Here is a 24,777-nt window from a genome sequence, read left to right as displayed (position 1 = left end):
CCCACCAGGGGGCGACGCTCTGCCCACCAGGGGGCGATACTCTGCCCCTCTGGGGCGTCGCTCTGTTGCAACCAGAGCCACTCTAGCGCCTGGGGCAGAGGCTAAGGAGCCATCCCTAGCCCCCGGGCCATCTTTGCTCCAATGGAGCCTCAGCTGCAGGAGGGGAAGAGAGAGACAGAGAGGAAGGAGAGGGGGAGGGGTGGAGAAGCAGATGGGCGCTTCTCCTGTGTGCCCTGGCCGGGAATCGAACCCGGGACTTCTGCACGCCAGGCCGACGCTCTACCACTGAGCCAACCAGCCAGGGCCAGGAAGTGAATCTTAATGTTCATGTTACATCCAATGTTGCGGAAAGCCAACAGCATCCTTTGAACCAGAAGTTCATAGTTTTTGGCTTTTTTGTTGCCAAGGAAGTTCTTTGTAACTGCCACAAAAGACTGCCATGCTGCTTTCTCTTCCTTATTCATCTTCCTGGCAAATTCTTAGTCACGTATGAGGGTTCAAATTTGAGATCCATCGAATACACCTGGTTTTATCTTCTCGAAAGACAAGGGAGGAAAAGCAGAAATAATATGTTGAAAAGCATTCAGTTTCTCTTTTCAAAGCCTGAACAAACTGCTTCATTAAGCCAAGTTTGATGTGAAGTGGGGGAAAAATGATCCTGTCTCGATTAACTACAGGTTCATTCACAATATTTTGCATCCCTACTTCCAGAGCTTCATGTTTCCGCCACTCCTTCTGTGTCCAGTGATTCTCCTGAGCTCAGCTGTCCCAGAAACACAGAAGGCAAGGATACTTCATGAAACCTCTCTGTTGTCCTAGCTGGAAATTTACCATTTTAAGATCCACACAAATGATCCAGTTATGCTCCTCATACTTCAGAAAGTCGAGTACAGTTTTTTTTTTTTTGTTTTTTTTTTATTAAACTTTTTTTTTTTTAATTTTATTTATTCATTTTAGAGAGGAGAGAGAAAGGGAGAGAGAGAGACAGAGAGGAGAGAGAGACAGAGAGAGAAGGTGGGAGAGGAGCTGGAAGCATCAACTCTCATATGTGCCTTGACCAGGCAAGCCCAGGTTTCGAACCGGCGACCTCAGCATTTCCAGGTTGACGCTTTATCCACTGCGCCACCACAGGTCAGGCCTCGAGTACAGTTTTTATGTCATTCTTACTAAGTCAGTCATTCAATCGGGTTGGCTAAACTGCTGAGGAGTTAATGACTGCTTGGCATCAGAAGACCCTTCAGATTCTACTACCATGTCCTCATGCATCTTATCAAAATACACTTGATCACCATGTTCACTTTATTCGTCCTTAGAAGAAATAAAACTATTGAAAACTAGAACTGGGAGTGTCTCAGAGTGTGGAATAGGTTGTATTGCTGAAGGAATATGCGATCATATGCCGTTTTTTCTTGCCGATGCCCTTTGTGTGGATCAGACAGAAATAACAGTCACTGCTGTCACCCTTAGGTTCATGCCAAACCATGGGAATACCAAAAGGCATTCCTTTGCGTTTTCCTTTTGTCCAATCACAAAGCATTTCCTCACAATTATGACACAATATGAGGAGCCCAATTCTTGTCTTGATCGCCAAGGGGAACTTGAAAATAGGCAATATATGCACGTGTCACAAATGGTGAAATATTGCGCCTTTGACGTTGAAGTGTGTAACAGCCACATATATAACAGAAGGTGTCAGGACTATTCTTACATTTATGCCTACTTGAAGAAGCCATGATTCAATCTTAAAATAAGAGGGTGTTTTTATCAGATAATTTTTTACATTTAAAAACAACTATAATTATATAAAAGTGATGTTTGTAAACATTAATTGCCTTGTGGTTATGTTCAATCCAAGAGTCGTTGCCCTTTAACTCCAATTTTAAAACCAATGCATGCCGTTAACTGTAACAAAAAATTAAAATTGCATAAAAACTAGAGCATGCACCAAAAAAAAAAACGGATTTCAGATTTGATATCAGCGATGCAGAAATATATAGAAACAGTTCTAAAACCTTATGCAACAAAATAAAAAAAAATTGTTCCCCAGTGTATTGGTAATGGCTATGTGACAGTCCATCTGTTGAAACTGTTCATTAACACACTGTAGGAGAGAGGAGAAATGAGAAGCAAGATAAACATTTATTGTAAGGTTTACATTTCATTATCTTTTTATCTTCAAAGCGCCCACATGTGTTGACACTATTACATTATAAAAATGTACATTGGGATGCAGAGGGGTTAAGTAACTTAACTGTCTAGGACTTGAAGCTAGTAAATTGTAGAGCTGATGTTTGAACCGTGATCTGTTGACTTCAAAGGCCTTACTTTTTACACTGTTGTTGTATGTCATGTATTGAATTCTTCTAACCATCTTTGTGTTTTTATTATACAAAAATTTATCATACAGATAGTAAGGTAAAAGCTTAGAGGAATAAATGATAATTAGTGCAGGAACCACTTATTTAGAATGTATTACATGCTGGGCACTGGGCTGAGCTCTTTACATTTAGCTTTTTTTTTTTTTTTTTTAAATTAAATTAGAGGAGGGGAGATAGAGAAGCAGATAGTCACTTCTCCTGTGTGCCCTGTCAGAAAATCAAACTTGGGACGTTCATATGAGGGGCTGATGCTCTATCCACTGAGCTGCCAGCTGAGCCCTGTTTAGCTTTTATTACTTTATTATTTTATATATCAGAAAAAAATATTGCTATGAGAAATGTCTGAGATTTTATTGCCTATATTTTCATCTAGAATATTTGTGGTTTCCAGTGTAACAATTAAGTCTTTAATCCATTGTGAGTTTATTTTTGTAAATAATATAAGAAGGAAATTGAAATATAAAACTTGCAATATGTTTCTATTTTAGATATGAAACAACTATATTATATTCAAACCTATAATGATTTTTGCATCATTATGTAATGACATGTATTATCATTAGTTTTATCATTGAAATATTTTCCTTTTTATAAAATGAAACCGGTGTTAGCTATAAGTAGTGTATGTGTCACACACAAAAAATTATTTCCCACAAATGAAAACTTAACTCATTATCAAAGTAATATATGTTTTCACCGAATTTAAAAATAACTAAAGATTTTACTTTTACTTATTTTAATTAAAGTCACTGCATGAATAATAGAGGTCTCACTTAGAGTTTTATCTCCCAGACCCCTCTTGGGGTTTTAAATGCTCTGCTTAACTTCTGAGACTCACAGTTGCTTCTTTCAGAATTGGGAGATGCCCCTAAATTAAATTAATTATTTCTTAAGTGTTTTGTTTGGTCTTTCTAATTTTCAAAGGAAGGATTGATCTGAATGACCTAGTCAACTACTACTGGTAGCAGAACTATCTCTTTGTGTTTGTGTGTGTGTGTTATTTTAAATCTTGTTTTTTAATCTTAATATTACACTGAGCATTTTCTCACAGTTGTGTTCTTTGAAACACTAATTTTATTAAATGCATTGTACTGTATTCTGTTGGGTTGACATAGAACTTATTTTATATCCCTAATTTATTTTACAGTCTTCCCACACAGGGGAAGCGACCATCTGCTTCTCCACCCCTCCCCTTTTTCTCCCCCCCCCCACTTTCCCTTTCTTGCAACCATGGCTCCATTGGTCTAGCAAGTTGGCCTCAGGCGCTAAAAAAGCAGCTCTGATTGCAGTGACCCCAGATGAGCAGAATACCACCTCCTAGTGGGCTTGTCACATGGATCCCAGTCAGAGCACATGTGAGAGACACTCTCTCTGCCTCCCCTCCTCTCACTAAAATATTAAAAAATATATTTTTTTAATGTGAGTTTGTAATGTTTGTCATAAATTCCATATTTCTTACTGAATCAGATATTTTGGATTTTTTCTCTTTTTCCCATACTATTTACTCAGAATGCCCGCTGATATCAAGAGATTAGATCTCTAGTCACTTAAATTATTATCTCAGATTTTATGATTCTGATGTTTTCAGTTGAGTCTTTTAAGCTCTTGAGTTTGTTTACCAGGGGCAGTTGAGAGCTGAAGGTACTAAAATTATGGGATAATACTAACTTTATCCAAGTTATCCAGAACACACTTAAGCTTGTAGTATTTCCATCACAACAAAGTCCTCTGGACTCCATGATAGTATGACGCTTCTTGTTGGGACAGGAGGACAGTACAGGTGTTCATTATGGTGGTTTCTTCTCCCCCAGATATAATCATACTTACAGTATTCTCATTGGTGTGCTACCTCCCAGAATGTTCACGGCAAACAATGTGACACACAGTTCTGAGAATAAATCATTAGAAGGGTGAAAGGTAGATAATTACTTTTAGGAAATTTCTTCTCATGAGATTTCTTGCTTTTGTATAAATATTAAATCTGCAATGGCTGTTACCATTAAGCTATATATTTTTTGTCTTGGAGCATGCTGAGTTATCTCAAGGGACATCAAACAAATTATCATTTTGCAGTCTGTTGCTTGGATACACTTCAGTGCTCAGCAGCAGTTGGGAAGTAATGTCCTGGGGGAGGCATGTGGAGGGAATTACAGGAAAGAAAATGGATAGAATGGAAGAAAATTAAAAAGTTACTGGAAAAGTTCAGTGAAATAGAATATAACATTTAAATTTTAGACATTTACACATATTCATGATTTATGCTAAAAAATTAAAATAGGTTAGATGGCAAACTGTAAATTCATCTCCAAATCCAAATTGCTGTTTTTGCCTCTTTACTTGAAGAAGATAAGTTTCTATGATGGATAAGCAATCTGTAAAAAAATGAAAAAGCTGGAATAATCTTAACCTGATTTGTTAGCATAAAAGTATTTTCACTTGAAGTAAACCTATCTGAGTACTTGATGATCAAAGGAAAGGAATAACGGATTGGGAGCCTTTAGTTCTATTTAAGATACCATATACGGTAAATCACTCAGTTCTTCAGCATTTATTTATAATTAACTTAGATACACTTAGCTTGCTATGCTCAGTATTAAGGACATTACTCCAGTATTAAAGACATAACATCTAAAACACTCTGGCTCATTTCCACTTTTTAAGAAGATTGCTGTTTCATTATTCCACTCTCACTTGCTAAATATTGTTACATTTTCCGCCCCCCCCCCCCAAAGTTTTTATATATACATTTGCTCTTTCTGTCCTCCCCTTGTACAAAACTGTTGCAGAGTTGGGAACCTCCCCAGGCCTTGCAGGGCTCCCCATCCCCACGTAAACCCTCTGAAGAGGCAGGAGGGCACCTGGAGGTCTGTCAGCGCTTACCATATAGTATCCTGCCAGGTACTCTCACCAACTGCATTACATTTTGCCTTTAGAGTCTTGCATATTTGGACCTATTTCTAGATATTTTGATCTTTTATGTTGTTCTTTTAATTCAGTTTTTGTATTATACTACATTGTTTTTAAATTGTTTATATTGTCAGCTATAACATGGCATATCAACTTTATTATTGCCATTTTCCTAATAGAGAGTACTTTATAATTTCTATTGGGCAAGGATTAGTCATTCCTCACTTTTCTTTCTTTTAAACATTTTTATGATATCTGTTCAATATTTGGATCTTTTCTAAGCTCTTAAAAGTCACATATTGAGAGGTCCTGACTTCATCTCTGGGACAGAAGAACAGTGGAAAAACTGGTGAAGCCTAAATAGACTGTAGTTAAAATACTAACGTACAAGGCATACCTTGTTTTATTGCACTCCGCTTTATTATGCTTCACAGCTGTTGAGATTTTTACAAATGAAAGGCAAGACCCTCCACCAGAAAAAAGATTATGATTTGTTTTATTTGTAGTAGTCTGGAACCAAATAAGCAACATCTTTAAGGTGTGCCAGTATACCAGAGTTAATTAATAAATTAAGGAATATTTGGTTTTTATTAGACTTACTGTGGTGCTCATTTTGCAATGTATATAAATATTGAATTACTATGCTGTATGCCCAAAATTAATATAGTATGTTGATTATATCTCATAATTTTTTTAATTAAGAAATTTTAATAATTGTACTATTTTATGTAAGATGTTGATATTAGGAGAAGCTGGGTAGAGATTTATATGGGAACTTGACTATTTTTGAAACCTAATACACTGCTCACAAAAATTAGGGTATATTTCAAAATGAATACGAGGCAATTAAAGCATTTGATTTATTTTTATTAAACAAGAACATCAGAAAAACAAGTCAACGAAAGTTGTTTGATTATGCAAATGAGTTGCAAATTCATCAACATGCTTCAAGAGGCAGGAATCAAACACATGGACAGACCTTCACGTTCTCCAGACCTGAATCCCATTGAACGTGCTTGGGATATCCTGGGAAGACGTCTGGCAAACCCTCCAATGCCTCCCACAACACTTCTTGAGCTGAAAGTTGCGCTGGAGCAAGAGTGGCAGAGGATCCCACAAGAACTGCACAATCTGATCTTGTCTATGCCCCATCACTGTCAGTGTGTTTTAGCAGACCATACACCAGGGGTCCCCAAACTACGGCCCGCGGGCCACATGCGGCCCCCTGAGGCCATTTATACGGCCCCTGCTGCACTTCTGGAAGGGGCACCTCTTTCATTGGTGGTCAGTGAGAGGAGCATAGTTCCCATTTAAATACTGGTCAGTTTGTTGATTTAAATTTACTTGTTCTTTATTTTAAATATTGTATTTGTTCCCGTTTTGGTTTTTTTACTTTAAAATAAGATATGTGCAGTGTGCATAGGGATTTGTTCATAGTTTTTTTTATAGTCCGGCCCTCCAGTGGTCTGAGGGACAGTGAACTGGCTCCCTGTGTAAAAAGTTTGGGGACCCCTGCCATACACCCTACTGAACAATGTGTGGCACAATTGTCCAGTTTGACATGCTTCTGTTCACCCCCACCATTGTTACTTGCTACTCAATCATGATAATTGAGTTTGCATCTCATTTGTATAATCTAACAACTTTGACTTGACGTTTGCTTTTCTGATGTTCTTGTTTAATAAATCAAATGCTGCTTTTTTTATTCATATTCATTTTGAAATATCCCCTAATTTCTATGAGCAGTATATAATTCATATTCTGCTTTCATTGGCGGCAGCTTTCTATGTGTTCTTAGCCTTTAGATGACACCTTTTAATGTATGTTAGAAAACTTACACTTTTTCCTAGTTTTCCTAAACCCAGACTTCATTCAGAAAACAAAACCTCTTAATTAGAGCTGTTACATTCCCAGACTATAAGTCTGAGGAAGAAGCACTTTATAGTATTGGAGTTCTCATTTTCTCTTTAGAACTAATCTCTTCATCCATACCCTCTTCTGATCATCCTTTCCCTGTAAAAAGGGCTCTCTGAGTCCATCCTGAATTTTTCTTCATGAGCATCTTTGTGTTGTTCAAGAGCAAAGATCCAGAATAAATGGCTTAGCCTACTTTAGTTCTCTTTGAACTAAAGAAGTTGAGCCGAACAAGAATCACTAAAGAGAAAGCAAAGCTCTTCTTTTATTGTATCTTAGCTCTATGCTGTACAGATATCGTGTGCACAGTAGCTAAGAAGACCCATCTGTGGTAAAATTCAGTGGATTAAAATATAACAAGAAATAATATAATGTAATGGATTTTTTAATAGCAAACTGGGACTGAAAAGGAATTTTCTTAATAAAAGAGCTTTCGCCTGACCAGGTGGTTGCACAGTGGACAGAGCATCTGACTGGGATGCAGAGGACCCAGGTTCAAAACCCCTAAGTTGCTGGCTTGAGCATGGATGGGCTCATCTGGAGCACAGCTCACCAGCTTGAACCCAAGGTTGCTGGCTTGAGCAAGGGGTCACTTGGTCTGCTGTAGCCCCCAGTCAAGGCACATATGAGAAATCAATCACTGAACAACTAAGGTGCAGCGAGGAAGAATTGATGCTTCTCATCTTCTCTCTTGATTGTCCCTATCTGTCCTCCTCTCTGCCACACACACAAAAAAAGATAGCTACCAATATCATGTGGCAAGCATCATATTTGTAATTCCTAGTTATCAGTTTATTTGATAAAATGTATCTACTAATAATTTTTGGCAACTATTGTGTTTAATGGTTGAACTATTATAAGATTATCTTCCAAATCTGAAACGAGGATACACACCACCTAGAATATACCTAGTACTAGAAGACATCATCAGTACAGTAGGAAAAGACAAGTTCAGTAGACTCACTTAAACAATAGACCTAACTTAGACAAATTTAAAACAAGGGTATAGCAAGGTTTCTGAATATATACCAGCAACCACTAAGAAAATATAAAAAATATGCAATATCTAGAAAACACGAAAATATGCAAGAATTTTATGGAGAAAAAAATTACAAAATTATATATGGACATAGAAGATATAAATGAATAGATAGACCAGCTTCATCATTGGAGAGACTTAATATTGTAATGATATCTACTCTTAAGTTAATCAAAATTTCAGCATTGTTTTTGGAGATCTTGTAAAACTGATGCTAAAATAATTATGGATGAGTAAAAGACCAAGAAGAGCCAAGATGAGTTTGTAAAGGAAAGGAACTACCCAAGATTGGCAAGCTTATGTGGGAGAAAGGAACTTCCATACATTGCAGGAGGAATGGTAAATGGTAGCTACTTTTAAAAAGTTAAAATAGTGACCCCCCCATATTTTTATTGATTGAAAGGAAAGGAGAGTAGGGAAGGAGGAGAGGAGAGAGAAGCATCAAGTCATTGTTCCACTTAGTAGTTCCATTTAGTTGTGTACTCATTGATTACTTCTCATATGTGCCCGGACCTGGGATTGAACCTGAGACCTCAGTGCACTGGGACAATGCTTTATCTACCTGGCTAGAGCCTTAAAAGTCTTTAGCTAATAGATGCACAAAACAATTTCTTAGGGCATACTGTGAAATAAAATCTCTTCTTCTTATCCATCTGGTAAGCTACTACTTAGGTCTCAGAAGTAACCTTTTGTCAGTTCCTGGAGTATACTTCTCAAACTCGTGTATATATAGAGATAATTATATAATGCTTTTCAAAAATTATACCATTTTATGCAGTGATATTTTTTCACTAACTTTTTTCCCAGAAAAATTGAGGTGTAACTGATAAATAACCTTATATTAATTTCAGGTTTACAGCATGATTTGATATTTGTATATATTACAAAATGACCACCACAATAGATCTAACATTGGTCAATATACATAATTTTTTATGATGAGGAATTTTAAGATTAACTCTTAGCAATTTTAAAATATGATATATGGTGGTATTCGCTATAGTCGCTGTGCTATAATAATCCCATGACTTACTTTATAGCTGAAAGTTTGTACCTTTTGACACCCTTCACTTGTTTCACCCCCTCCAACCTCTGGCAACCACAGTCTGTTTTCTATCTTTGAACTTCAGTTTTTCTTTCCTTTCCTCTTCCCCTATTCTTCTCCTCCCCTCCTTTCCTTCTGCCCTCCTTTTCTCTTTTTCTTCCTCCCTTTATCTTTCCTCAAGATTACACATACATATAATTGAGAAAATATGGTATTTGTCTTTCTCTTTCTAACTTATTTCACTTACTATATAATTCACTGTAGGTCATCTATGTTGTTGCAAATGGTAAGATTTGCTTCATTATTATGGCTGAGTTATATTTATATTCCATTATTTATACACACCACATTTTCTTGATCCATTTATCAATTAGCAGACACTTATGTTGTTTTTATATCTTTATGTTGTAAATAATGCCACAGTGAACATGGGTGGCATGTATCTTTTCAAATTAGTGTTTTCATTTTTTTTTTCAGATAAATAACCAAAAGAGCAATTGCTGTATCATATGGTAATTCTATTTTTGATTTTTCAAGAAACCTCCATATTGTTTTCCATAGTGGCTGCACCAGTTTACATTCACATTAATAATAATGCATAGGGCTTCCCTTTTCTCCACATCCTTGTCAAAGCTTATGTTCTGTCTTCTTCGCGATAGATGTTTGAACACATGTAAGGTGATATCTTACTGTGGTTTTGATTTTCATTTCCCTGATGATTAGTGATGTTGAAAATTTTTCATGTACCTATTGGTCATCTGTGTGTCATCTTTGGAAAAATATCTGTTCAGGTCTTCTGTTGAGTTATATGAATTCTTTGTATGTTTTTGTTATTAGCCCCAGTACTATGACTTTTCTTTTTTAATTCTGTTATTTTTTAAAAAACATAATGTATCTTGGCCCTGGCGGTTGGCTCAGTGGTAGAGTGTTGGCCCTGTGTATGGAAGTCCTGGGTTTGATTTCTGGCCAGGGCACACAGGAGAAGTGCCCATCTGCTTCTCTACCTTTCTCCCTCTCCTCTCTCTCCGTCTCTCTCTTTCCTGGGTGCTGAGGATGGCTCCATGGCCTCCGCCTCAGGCACTAGAATGGCGCCAGTTGCAACGGAGCAATGCTCCAGATGGGCAGAGCATCGCCCCCTGGTGAGCATGCTGGGTGGATCCCTGTCAGGTGCATTGGGGAGTCTGTCTCTCTGCCTCCCCACTTCAGAAAAATACAAACAAACAAAAAACATAATATATCTTAGAGCTTATGTCATTGTAACATCTATAACATTGCTTCATTTCTTTAATGATTATCTAATAATCTTTGGTATGGTTATATTATAAATTAGTCTTCTAAGACTCATGTTTAGATTGTTCCTAATCTTTTCTTGCTGGCAACAGTGTTAAAATGAATTTTCTTTCGAGTCCATCATTTCACGTGTATCTCAGTATATCTATAGGATGAATATATCTAGAAGTGGAATTTTGATAATACCACATTTGCCTTTACAAGAGTAGTGCTAATTTTCATCTCATCAGTGATGTATTTCCCATTGAGCCCATTCCATCAGAGCAATGTATCAGACTTTTTGTCTTTATGAGTCTGACAGATACAAAATGTTATTTTGTGGTTTTTATTAATTACAATAGTAGAAATTGTTTATATATTAGGAATATATAGTACATATATTTAAGTTAGGTCTTTTGTTACATCTGTTATAAGTATACTTCCCAGCTTATCATTTGTTTTTTGTTTTTTTTTTGTATTTTTCTGAAGTGAGAAGCGAGGAGGCAGAAAGACAAACTCCTGCATGCACCCAACCGGGATCCAGCTGGCATGCCCACCAGGGGGCGATGCTCTGCCCATCTGGGCTGTTGCTCTGTTGCAACTGGAGCCATTCTAGTGCCTGAGGTGGAGGCCATGGAGCCATCTTCAGCGCCCGGGCCAACTTTTGCTCCAGTGGAGCCTTGGCTGTGGGAGGGGAAGAGAGGACAAGAAAGAAAGAAGAGGGGAAAGGGTGGAGAAACAGATGGACACTTTTCCAGTGTGCCCTGGCCGGGAATCAAACCCGGTACTTCCACATGCCAGGCCAAAGCTCTACCGCTGAGCCAACCTCCAGGCCCTCATTTGTATTTTAGTTTTGCTTATTGTAATTTTTTGCTATGTAGAAATTGCTGATTTTGTGTAAATTTTTCAATCTTATATCCCTTTGACTTTTGTTTTAAACATGCAAAACTTTTCCTCATGCAATTATTCTTCAGTCTTTTCTTTCTAATAATTTTGTGGTGGTTTTTAATATTTAAATCTGATTTGTCCAGTATTTATTTGTGGGTACAGAGTAAGGTAGAACTCCTTCTCAATTTTTTTTTTCAAGTTAGTGAGCCCGATGTCCCAGTGCCATGAGTTGATTAATCAGCCTTTCATCTGCTAATTTGAAATGCCACCTTTCAAAATGTGTATTTGGGTATCTTTCTGAACTTCATGTTTTGTTCCATTGGTCTGCTCTCCATGCACTAGTTTCACAGTATTTTAATTACTTTAGTACTATAATGTTTTGAAATATATTACTCTTAAAGAATCTTTCTGGGAAGTTCTTACTGAAATTTTTTTTAAAATATTTTTATTTTATTTTTTTATTTATTCATTTTAGAGAGGAGAGGGAGAGAGAGAGAGAGAGAGAGAGAGAGAGGAGAGAGGAGAGACAGAGAGAAGGGGGGAGGAGCTGGAAGCATCAATTCCCATATGTGCCTTGACCAGGCAAGCCCAGGGTTTCGAACTGGCGACCTCAGCTGAATTTTCTATAAAACTTTAGAATCAACTTGCCGACTTTGTGGTGGTATTTACTTAAGTTATCTTACAGGTAATTTGAATTTTGTTGTCTTCCATCCAAATGTACCATATGTCTTTCCATTTGTTCATCTTCTTTTGTGTCAGTAGAACTTTAGGTTTTCCTTCATACTTTCTTTGTACAGACTTTGTAATATCTTCTACTTTTTTTACGAGGTGTTTTATTTTTCTTACTACTTTTGTAAATGATTGAGATCTTGTCTTATTTTGAATCTCCTAACTAGATTTTTGGTTTGTAGAGATGAATCCTGTTAATTTTAGTATATTCATCTATACCCAAACAAATAATTGATTAAATTATTTGATTATTTAAAATAGCACATCAGCACATTTAGGGGAGGTTTTCTTGACATGTGATCTGAAATGATCATTTTTAACTTCTTACCAACTTTTATATCCTATTTCTTTCTCTATTTCAGCAGTGTTATGTTTGGCACTCTTATAAACATCTTTGAATATTCCTGGTCGGCTTTAGGAAATGTTTACTCATATCTGTTTCGTTAGGGGCTGGATGCTGAATTTTACTAAATATTTCAACATGTATAGAAATCTTTGAGATTTCTCACTTTTAATTTATTAATGGAGTGAATTATATTTAAGGGTATCTTAATATTATCTATTCCTAGAAATCCTGGAACTATATACTTGGTTATGTTATACTCTTTTGCTATTTTAATATATTAACATTTATTAATTTATATTAATATTTAAATTTAGAGTTAGTATTTTTATATCAGTATTCCTAAGGAATACTAATTTTCTTTTTCTGTGCCTTTTTTTGTGGGATTTTGTTACCATAATTATGCTAGATCCCTTGCTTTTTTTCTTTACTGTGTATTGGAAGAGTTTAAATCATATCGAAGTTGTCTGGTCATTAAAAGTTTGATAGAGTTACCTGTGAATATGTTCCTTCCTTTTGTATTTTCTGGGGAAACTCTGTGTCAACATCCTCTATTTCTTTGGAAATTGTCCTTTTTAAGTATTCTGTTTTTTTCTGTGATCATTTATATTTTCCTAGAAAATCATAGTCTTTTTCTTTTTTTTTTACTTCGAAATGAACATATTAGTTGCTTACGACTGTTTTAATTTCCTTTTTACATATGGTTGTGCTCAGTGGTTCTGGCAAGGTAGCTCAGTTGGTTAGAGTGTTGTCCTGAAACACCAGGGTTGTGGGTTTGATCCCTGGTCAGGGCACATACAAGGATCAACCAATGAATGCATAAGTAAATTGAACAATAAATTGATGTTTCTTTCTCTCACTCTAAAATCAATTAATAAAATTTTTAAAAGGCATTTCTTAGTTTGTATGTTTTTGTGCTTTATTGTTGGTTAGATTGGCTAATGATATCTCTTAATTTTCCCTAAGAAGGAGCTCTTGGATTAATACTATTATTTCTATATATTTTTTTAAACTAGCATTGCTTTAGCTTTGTAAAAATTTTTGTTTCTTTATTTTTTAAGTGAGAGGAGGGGAGATAGATTCCTGCATGTGCCCTGACCAGGATCTACCCAGCAACCCCCATCTGTAGCCGATGCTTGAATCAACCAAGCTGTTTTTAGCACCTGTTGATGTGCTGGGACCAACCAAACTATCTTCAGTGCCAAGGGCTGACACTCAAACCAGTGGAGCCGCTGGTTGTGAGTAGAAAAGAGAGGAAGAAGGGGAAGAGGGTGGGAAAGAGAAGCAGATAGTTGCTTCTCATGTGTGCCCTGACAGGCGATCCAACCCAGGACTTCTGCATGCTGGGTCAGTGTTCTATCATTGAGCCAACTGACCAGGGCCTGCTTTAGCTTTTTAATTATTGTTTCTGCAATTTTTAGAAAATCTTTTTGAGTTAATGGTTTATGTGAGTTATTTTTGTTTTTAATATCTGGTTTAATTTTATGGCAACTAGCAAATGCCTATCACTTTTGGAATCTGTTAAGGTAATTTTTTTTCTTTTTTTTAATTTTTTAAGCCTATTCATTTTAGAGAGGAGAGAGAGAGAGAGAGAAGGGAGGAGGAGCAGGAAGCATCATCTCCCATATGTGCCTTGACCAGGCAAGCCCAGGGTTTTGAACTGGCGACCTCAGTGTTCCAGGTTGATGCTTTATCCACTGTGCCACCACAGGCCAGGCTGTTAAGGCCATTTTCATGGCTGATTTTATGCTTGTTTTTTTTTTTTTTTGTTTTTTTTTTATTGTTTGAGCTAGAGACAGGAAGAGAGAGATGAGAAACATCAACTCATAGTTGTGTCACTTTAGTTGTTGTTTGATTGCTTCTCATACATGTCTTGACCCGGGGTCTCCAGCTAAATCAGAGACCCCTTGCTCAAGTCATTGACCATGGGATCATGTCAGTGAGCCCACTCTCATGCTGGTAAGCACACACTCAAGCCAGGGACCTCGAGATTTTGAACCTGTCTTTAGTGTCCCAGGTCGACACTATCCACTGCACCACCAACTGGTCAGGCTACTCAGTTTTAATGACTGTTTTTTGGACCTGTTGATGGTAATTATTGGGTTTCAGAATAAATTCAACTAGATCTGTTTTATTAATTAATAAACTTAGATGTCTTCTGTAGCCATAGTTAAATTTGCTCACTTAGTGTTTTTGTGGACAGAGAAGTGAATTAAAGTCTCATAATTCTGTATTCCTGTCAATACTCTATTTCTTACAGTTACTGCTTTTTAACTGCCTTTGCCCTGTTTTCCCCTTTTCAATCTTTCTGTCACTGTGTGTCTAAGACAACAATTTTTGTTTTGTGATTCAATCTGTCTTTTTAATTGTTGAGTTTAACCAATTTGTATTTCTAAAACAAATTTACTTGGTTTTGGTCCTCTCATATTATTTAATATGCTTCTTGATTTTATTGTTTTTTTTTCTTGTTTTTATTTCACTATATAATGTTTCTTATGTGTTTCTTCAGATTTTTTTGAAGGTTCATATGTATTTTTATTCTAAGGGCTTCTTTTATAAGTTTAAATAGAATATTTACTTCCCAAGATAATGTCTGTTGGCTCCTAGTGAACAGGGAGGATATTAGTACATTTTCACTTTTACTTATCTCCCTTCCCCACATTCAAAAACTTCAGGTGGTTATTTTTGTTAGTGTTGACCTTTATTTATCAAAATGTATACATGATTTATTGCCTTAGACTATTAGTCAGCAAAGGTGACAAAATCGGTGTATGTGGACTAACTTCACCTTTATCTTCTCCAACCCCTATTGGTTATTACTGCAAGTCTGCTTTGGCAGGACCAATGTTAGGTTCACTCTAATCCACATCTCTTTCTTCTTAGCGATTTCCTTAACAGCATTGGCAGAGAAACCAGACACTTTATTATCTCCCACAAACCCAAACACAGAATGCTCACCATCAGCCCTTTGGATGGGGTTTACTACTTTGCTGAAATTTGCCCTCCTGAGTTCAGAAAGCTCTTCAATGATGAATTCTTGCATTTTCAAAATAAATTGTTTGGAATGCTGCTACTTAAATGATTGGTAAATTGATTCCAATTCTTGTCCTATTTAATTTCCATGAGGACTGTAGACGTTGGCCTCTGATCATCCTGCATGGAAATGAATCTCTGGAGAGTCTAAGGCTGGCCTGATTTGTCTCATGATAAGCTTTTATTTCTGGATATCCAACATACTATTTTATGTCTAGTAGTTTACTGGTACAGGGTTTTTTGCAGGGGAATGGAGAATGGTAAAAATTCACCAGTTTCTATAACATTTTGTTTCCTTAAACAAAAAGATACAAAGCAAGTATGTCAAACTATTCACATGAGTTTAGAATCATTAGTGAATATATAAAGGAATCTTCAATATTATTCTCTGTTGTCCAGAGTATGTTTGAAATACACTTTTTTTTATATTTTAAAAATGTCATATAATTGTAAGTCAAGAAGAGCTTGTATAGTTTAGTGATTGAGTCCAAAGTATAATTCTTTGTAAAAGTTTTTTTTCTTTTTATCAATCACAACATGCATTCTTGTTTTCTTTATATGTTGAGGACCACTCATTTAAAGTCTGCAGAGTAGAATTTAATGGTATTTGCTTCAGAGACTAAAACTAAATGGGATTTTAGTGTGACTAAAATCTGTTACATGTTTTATATTTGCTGGTTTTAGTACTATTTTGAACAAATCCTCTAAAAAGTGAAATAGCATTAAGGCTGAAATACTGATAACTGAAAGAGTTAAGTATTCAGGACTCCTTCCTTCTTCCTTTTCAGCAGGGCTCTCAGAAGTACAAGTCATAATAAAAGAGAAATAAGTCACCTCTTATTTTTATTCATTTTTATGTTTTAGTACTAAGGGATTTTAAGTTTGTTTTTTCTCTGTGTTCAGGTACATGTCTCGAGTCCACGGTATGCATCCAAAAGAGACTACCCGTCAGCTGAGCTTGGCCGTGAAAGATGGTCTTATTGTTGAAACTCTCACTGTGGGCTGCAAAGGTTCAAAAGCTGGTATTGAACAAGAAGGATATTGGTTGCCAGGAGATGAGATTGTAAGTTTGTTTTATTTGACAAATTTGCAGAAGCTGACTTTTAACATTTTGAACATTATTTAAATATAACCTTTAGAAACTCATTTTCAAAAGTTTAGTAATATTTCACTTTAACATTTTTTATCAACTTTGAGGACCTATATTGAGGTAGATGCTTTTCCTCCGTGTTTCTAGAAGAAAACTTACTTTTACAAAGGCTACTTTTTCTGCGTAGATTACCTTGAATCTGAACAATTCCAGCAAAGCAAGCAAAAGCCCTTTTAATATAAACATAATTAATGGTATTTCTAAGTGTTTTCTGTAATAAATATTAGTAAAAATGTTTTAGCGCAGGATAATGTTGATGCTGTCTTGACAGATTGGAAGGAACATACTTTACTCAGGTTGGATGATGTCAGAGCCCAGAGCCATACTTCAGGATGGTTTGCAGGGACAAGTTTCTTAATGATAGACTCCTCTGGCCAGTGTCTGCATTGATTAGTGTGCCTATCGTGGGTTTTGTGGCACTTGGACAGAAATCATAGGAAAGATAGAAAGTTAATTTTCTTTATATTTTTACCCAGTTCTTATTACTTTGACTTTTCTTTTAAGTTATAATCTTCTATTTCCTTTTCATGTATATTTTATACTCAGGCACATAAGAAATACAGTTTTTTCTTAAGACTAATTTCATGTGTACAATTTTCATCTTGCTACCTCATTTGTTTTTTATTTTTCTAACACCTTGATTTAAAAGGTCTTACTTTTTTGCGGTGGAACATCATTTAAGATGATAGATGTAAAATTTAATAGACGTTAGGTTTTTTAGTTTCTGAAAGGAATGGATTTAGTAAACAGGTGTTTGAGAGTGTTTATATTGTAAATTCTATAAAACCTAAAATTATAAAAAATGACAGAAAATCTTAAAACTGGTTCTTTATGGAAACGTTTTCCAAAACCTTTGATTTTAGTTTCGCTTTCTGGCTCTACAACAGATGAGCCAGAAACACATTCAACAGTGGTCAGCTCTGTGCAGTGAACCCATAGCATTGTCCCCTGTGGAGTCTGGGCCACAAAAGGCAGTAAATCACAAACTTAGAGACATCTTTCAGTTTTAACACTGTTTTTGTCTGTTTAATCTATGCCTTCAAAGTTTCAGGGAAGAAAATTCACATTCCACAAACAAAACACAGAAAAAAAATGTTTCATTTCACTGTTATCATTTGATCTGTATACTACAAGTGTTCTTGTATACCTAAATAAAAAATGTTTATATCAGAATAATATTTTCATTGACTTCCATACAGAAAGCTACAGCTTTCTTGCCAATAAACTCTCGATTTCCAGCCATTAGTAATATCTGTTTACATCAGGTATTAAAAGTAATGCCATTGGTAACTGATAGCTTATTATATATACTCAGAATAATTCAGATAATATATATAAAATTTCTCATAATTCCTGCAATTTTTATATAGTGATTAATCAGTAAGTACAACTTAATCTACAGATTTTGGTTTTGGGGTCTTGTACACTTTTCATAAAAGTGATTTTAGTTTTCCTTACTTTTTGGATTTGTGCTTTTCCACATGCATTCATTTTTCCTCTTCAGTTTGAAGTTTCCTTGTTCAGTTTAATTCAGCAGGCAGTTAATTAGTTATGTTCGCTGCATTAGGTTATGTATTCTATTTTTTATTTTTACATGACCTTACTGCATGTATTTATAGCAGCATCCTTTTTTTTCTAGATGAAATCTTAGATGTAAATTAAACAACCAGTGTACAGATTTTACTAATATTGATTCTTATTCATATTTTTATAGTAAATATGCATGAATGATGTAAGTACAAGTGAGTATATAAAAATTGTGCCTAGCTTATAAAGTATGCAAATATTAAAAGTTCAGAGGCAAAATATTGAATCAGAGAGAGGTATGGTCTTATATACATAATAGACAATCACTGGATCTATATTTAAGGCATAGCCGTAAAGTGATGAGATTAATTATATGTGTATCTCATGTCTGGGGTTGGTACACCACCTGGCTACCCAGTGCTACAGTTGTCACACTCTAATAATACTCTAGAAGGACTCATAATCTTGTCACACTTGGCACAACACAGTCGTCTCACACTTGCCAGCTCTGCGTTTGGGGACTTTGTGGCCCGTGCGTGCAGGTCATTGTGTGTGGCACCAGTTGGGAACAACAGAACTTAGGAAGTACCACTCAGTTCTCAGATGTCATATACTTTATGTTTTATTGAGCAGTTTTTCTAGCTTATGACAGTAAAGTGTCTTATTCTAACCAAATCAGTCTTAGGGAAGGGTCACTTTTTCTGATTGGCACAAAAGAACTCAGTGGGCAAATGACAGCCCTGCATACTGGCATTTGAGCCTGAGATCCTCCTTTGTAATCTCTCTACCTTGTATATGATATGCTGCCTCTAGAAACTTGAGTTTTTATTTTTTTTTAATTATTATTATTTTTTTTCTGAAGCTAGAAACGGGAAGAGACAGACAGACTCCTGCATGCGCCCGACCGGGATCCACCTGGCACGCCCACCAGGGGGCGACGCTCTTTTGCGACCAGAGCCACTCTAGCGCCTGGGGCAGAGGCCTAGGAGCCATCCCCAGCGCCCGGGCCATCTTTGCTCCAATGAAGCCTCGGCTGCAGGAGGGGAAGAGAGAGACAGAGAGGAAGGAGAGGGGGAGGAGTGGAGAAGCAGATGGGCGCCTCTCCTGTGTGCCCTGGCTGGAAATCGAACCCGGGACTTCTGCACGCCAGGCCGACGCTCCACCACTGAGCAAACCGGCCAGGGCCTATTTTTTTTTTTTTTTTGTATTTTTCTGAAGCTGGAAACGGGGAGAGACAGTCAGACAGACTCCCGCATGCGCCCGACCGGGATCCACCCAGCATGCCCACCAGGGGCGATGCTCTGCCCATCAGGGGGCGATGCTCTGCCCCTCCGGGATGTCACTCTGCTGCGACCAGAGCCACTCTAGCGCCTGGGGCAGAAGCCAAGGAGCCATTCCCAGCGCCCGGGCCATCTTTGCTCCAATGGAGCCTCGGATGTGGGAGGGGAAGAGAGAGACAGAGAAGAAGGGGGGGGGGGTGGAGAAGCAGATGGGCGCTTCTCCTGTGTGCCGTGGCCGGGAATCGAACCCAGGACTTCTGCACGCCAGGCCGACACTCTACCACTGAGCCAACCGGCCAGGGCCTAGAAACTTGAGTTTTTAAATGGAAAGATGTATATTTTGTATCTTGTTATGTTTCTGACTCAGTATCAAAAGAAGAAAAATGTCAAGTAGATATAGATAGATATATCCCAGCTATATCTACAGCCTTGGGAAGGAACGGTATAGGATTTTTTGGTTATTCATTTTCAAACCTTTAATTCAAAGTTACAATTCAAAGTTACAAATATTTGTTGCCCAAGAAAGTTCTGTGGGTAGTAAAGGATTCTCTTCCTTCTGTAGCCTCTAAAAAATAGTTGGCGGTATCTCAGATGTGTGGGAAAGTTGATTTACTTTGATAAGTCCCCCCGAGATACTTTCTGTTAGCAAAGAGGCTGGACTCTCCTTGTCTTCACTTTCACAATTATGGTAAGAAAGACAAGCTGGTCAAGAGTGCAGTTTTCTCTATGCCACTCAGTCATAGTTGAACAAAGAGTTTGTTAGTGTTTTATTTTTATTTCCACAGTGCTTATGTTTATAGTGCTATATTTCCCCAGTGATTATTTTTAAAAACATGATTCAATTTAAAAATATGCATATCTTGAGCAAAGTTATTTTTATTAAATCCAGCAGTGATATAAGCCTAACTCTACTAATATGTCAGGATATAATTATATATATTCTGTTTAAGAGGAAGACACATGTATAAGTCAAAGATGGTGGCCTTCATTGTCCTGAGATTCCTTTTAGACAGGAATGATTTTTAGACAGTTTGAGATGGTAGTCTCAACTGCCATTTGTAGCCCTATCAAAGCAATAATTCCTGTGGAGAAACTATGATAAAATTAGGCAATAGATAAGCCTCTTTATGATGATATTTTGAATGTGCTTGTTGGAGATAGAATGAAAAATGTAATTATTAAAAATGAAGCTACTCTCCAATTAAATGATTTACTTAAATATTAGTCAATAAATAAGCAAAAGCATATGAACCAATCAATTTTTAAAAAGACAAGGATGCTGAACCTGGGAAAATCTCTTGTAAATTTTCTGTGATCGCCTTAAACTTCCAGGTTTGTATGTTCTTAACATTCACTAATAGGAATCAAATAATTACTTTAGAGATTGTTTTCATAGATTTTGAAATTGAATTGGTAAAAGGCCAGTAGACCAGGGCACAGAAACTTTCTGATGTCAAACCATTTTAACTTTTGTTATAGCATGATCTCTTTCTTTCTTTTTTTTTTTAGTGAGAGGAGGCGAGGGAGAGACAGACTCCTGCATGCCCCCACACCGGGATCCACCTGGCAAGCTCACTAGGGGGTGATGCTCTGCCCATCTGGGGCCCTTGCTCCATTGCAGCTGGAGCCATTTCTTAGTGCATGAGGTAGAGGCCATGGAGCCATCCTCAGCACCCGGGGCCAACTTGCTCCAATCGAGCCATGGCTGCAGGAGAAAGAAGAGAGAGAGAGAAGTGAGAGGGGGAGGAGTAGAGAAGCAGACAGTGCCCTGACAGAAATCGAACCTGGGACATCCCCAAGTGAGGTTGACACTCTACCACTGAGCCATCTGGCCAGGGATTCTTTTGATTTTTAAAGAATTATACGTGTTCCAATAGATTGTTTCATTATCAGCTTTCTCTATAAAGATATAAATATACATGAACTGATACATTCAATTTACATTTGATCACAGTATTAAATGTCCTTTATTTTAATAAAAAATACATTTCTTTTCTGCTTTTAAGTAAGAGGAGAGGAGATAGAGAGACTCCCACATGCACTCTGACTGGGATCTATCCAGCAACCCCCATCTGGAGCAGGTGCTCAAATCATTTGAGCTAACCTGAGTGCCCAGGGCCAAGGTTCAAACCAATCAAAGCATTGGCTGCAACAGGGGAAGAGGAAGAGGTGGGGAAGAGAAACATATGGCTGCTTCTCATGTCGGGATCAAACCTGGGATGTCTGCATGCTGGGCCAACACTCTATCCACTGAGCCAACTAATTGGTCAGGGCCAAGAAATATATTTCTTGGGAAGAATTTTACCACTTGTTGGACTTGGTTAAGGCTGATACTTAGTAAATCCTTTTGTAATAAACACAAGTTCATTTCTTAACTCACAAAAGGCTCCCTAACAATGGGAAGGCCTTATGAAAGTATTTAATATAATATAGTATCTTAGGTAACCTAGAGTTATGTATCATTTACAGATAAAACATGTCAAATATGTGTTTTGATATTAAGCAGTTAATATTTACTTGATGACTTTCAACTCTATTCATGGTTCCTGGCACAGAGCTAACATGCTTTTGATCTGACATTAAATAATTTGGTCACCAGTATAAAGGATGACTCTTTAAAGTGTGAAAAAATCATGTCTGCTATGAAACTAACCTGCCAAATCCAAACTCAGGGTCTCATTTCTCTCATACTTAATGCAAGTTCAAAAATAATGTATCAGTATAGGAGCCACAGCCTGCACTTTCAATGAGAACGCTCCTACCAGTTTATTCTTAAGATTAAAGAGCAACTGCAAACATGAGCTCGGGTCCTGGCTCTTATGCCTTACTTTTCATATAATCAAGTTTGTCCTAATTAGCAGGACCTCAAAGTACTTTTAAAATAGGCCTAAATGAAAAAGTAGAATTAATTCTATATTTTTGCTTTGTTTTTCATTAATTGAAGTTTTTTTTTTGTTGTTTTTGTTTTTTTTGTATTTTTCTGAAGTTGGAAATGGGGAGGCAGTCAGACAGACTACCGCATGCGCCTGACCGGGATCCACCTGGCATGCCCACTAGGAGGCAATGCTCTGCCCATCTGGGGCGTTGCTTTATTGCAACCAGGGCCACTAGCACCTGAGGCAGAGGCCAAGGAGTCATCCTCAGCACCCAGGCCAACCTTTGCTCCAATGGAACCTTGGCTGTGGGAGGGGAAGAGAGAGACGGAGAGGAGGGAGAGGGGGGAGGGGTAGAGAAGCAGATGGGCGCTTCTCCTGTGTGCCCTGGCCGGGAATCGAACCCAGGTCTCCTGCACGCCAGGCCGACGCTCTACCACTGAGCCAACTGGCCAGGGCCATTAATTGAAGATTTTGACACCTTTTAAGAAGCATAATTAATGAAAATACACATTTTGTGTTTTTTTCTATTTTAAAGAGATTAACGTTATATTGGGGATAAAAGGATTTAGTCTTAGGAGAAACTGTTGTCATCAGTTTATCCTGATTCAGCATGACCAATGTAAAAGAAAAACTGTGGTTCATGTACCTCTTGAAACTTACATCTTTTAGATAAGAAGTAGGATTAGATTCATTTTATTATTCACAACTCACTGTTACACATTATGGCAAGGAGTGCCCCTTGCTTTGTTCTAAGTTTAGATCTTGGCATATTTCTTACTATAAACTATAGTAAGCATAATCATGTTTTCAGTACCTTAAGTGAAAAACTTCATGTCCCTTGGATACCTTTGATATGTTTTTTAAGCAAAGTATATTTTGTTATATTTATGTTAATTATGTGCTGAACTACACATTTATCTTCCAAAAGTCCCCATTACCAGTCTCAGATACAAAAATACAAATAATTGTTTATTTACTAAGTAAAGGATTAAGTTTTGGTGATTATTAATTAGAAACCAGTTATACTGTGGTTCTGTGTATATTCAAACTTTAAAGTACTTATATTTAGAAATTATTATTGCTTTGGTAAAGAATATCCATTTTATTCAGTAGAATATTTTGGGTCATACTATTCTGTTTTACTCTTTTCAGCTTATTGATTGTGTGTGTGCGTGTGAGAGAGAGGGAGTGCACGCTTTTTTTCCTCCTAAATTCTATTTCACTAAGTAATGTTGTAATATTTTTATTTTAAAAATTAATATTTAAAATTACTGTATTTAATTATTAAATTCTTACTGCAGTGAATAACTGAATTAACAGAATTAAACTAAACCTCAAACTGGAGAGTGTTAATTTTACATCATATATGTTAAAATAACACATCAAACACACATGATAATGTATGATTTATCTGCTTACTGCATATTAAATAAGGGAATCACTTTAAAAGTTAGACTCTCTTTTGAATATGATGGACGATTATAGTTTAGGAAGCCCTTGTCCAGACACAGTTCTTTCATGAACCCTCTTGTTTCCGTATTATCTCTAAATTAGCTAAACAATATTTCTTGCTCTATCTAGCTTACAGAAATGTGAGTCAGCTGTCATAATGAATTTACAGTCCTGAAGAAATTTGCACATGCACAGTTACAAGCATATCATTTATTGACTTGTTGGTTCCTGTTTTGTGCGCTGTAACAAACAGATCATCCTAACACAAGCTAACACTGAGCCTAGAAACCTATGCTCAGTTGATTCTTACAAAAAACCTATAAACTAGGCATTGTTATTTTGTTCATTTTATAGATAGAAAAGGATACACAGAGAAGCCAAGTATTTCGCTCTAAATGACACAGCCCATGAATGCCAGAGCCAAGATTTGAGCCAGTCTGGCTCCAGAGTCTTAACCAAATACCGTAATCGGTGACAAAGACGTAAGGCAGCAGGCAGCTTCTGGACAGTGGAATGTTTTCTAGTAGGTTCTGAAGACAGCCTATTTCTACTTGACACCATGGTGAAGGATTGAGTTTACTGTGTTCACATTCATCATTCCTGACTTTTAAAAAAATACCAAGCTTGAACTAGTTTCAGATCAAAAAGACATACATTCATGGTCTTACTGAAATTTATAATGGCACCAAGTTTATTTGTTCATGAAAAGTTTTTCTAATGTCATGATAAGTTTCCTGGCACACCACTTTTTTAAAGAGATTTTCTGTGTTCATTTGTAGCTTTTGTATTAGTATCAAAAGTTTCCTCTTAACGCTAGTAGTGACTCTTGAGTGTGCATGCTACTGTCTTTTCACTCATGATTAGCACATTCATAATTAGTTGATATCTGCAAAATATTGTAAGTCGTCTAGCAAATTATAAAGTTTGACCCTGTATGAAATTCCTTT

The 24,777-nt window shown here is 36.8% G+C and overlaps 1 protein-coding gene across 11 annotated transcripts in view; it reads left to right on the top strand.

Annotated features, from left to right (window-relative positions):
* ZMYND11 (zinc finger MYND-type containing 11) overlaps nucleotides 1-24,777 on the top strand; it is a 173,058-nt gene that overhangs the window by 77,694 nt on the left and 70,587 nt on the right. For all 11 annotated transcript variants that reach the window (XM_066279220.1, XM_066279227.1, XM_066279219.1 and 8 more), the window contains one exon: nucleotides 16,449-16,608. In XM_066279220.1, coding sequence (XP_066135317.1) covers nucleotides 16,449-16,608 — 160 coding nt within the window. The remainder of the gene's footprint in view (nucleotides 1-16,448; nucleotides 16,609-24,777) is intronic.

The sequence above is a fragment of the Saccopteryx bilineata genome, chromosome 5 (assembly GCF_036850765.1).
Source record: "Saccopteryx bilineata isolate mSacBil1 chromosome 5, mSacBil1_pri_phased_curated, whole genome shotgun sequence".
Classification (NCBI taxonomy): domain Eukaryota; kingdom Metazoa; phylum Chordata; class Mammalia; order Chiroptera; family Emballonuridae; genus Saccopteryx; species Saccopteryx bilineata.
Note: the sequence above shows the minus strand (reverse complement) of the source record. Positions and strands in the feature narration are given on the sequence as shown.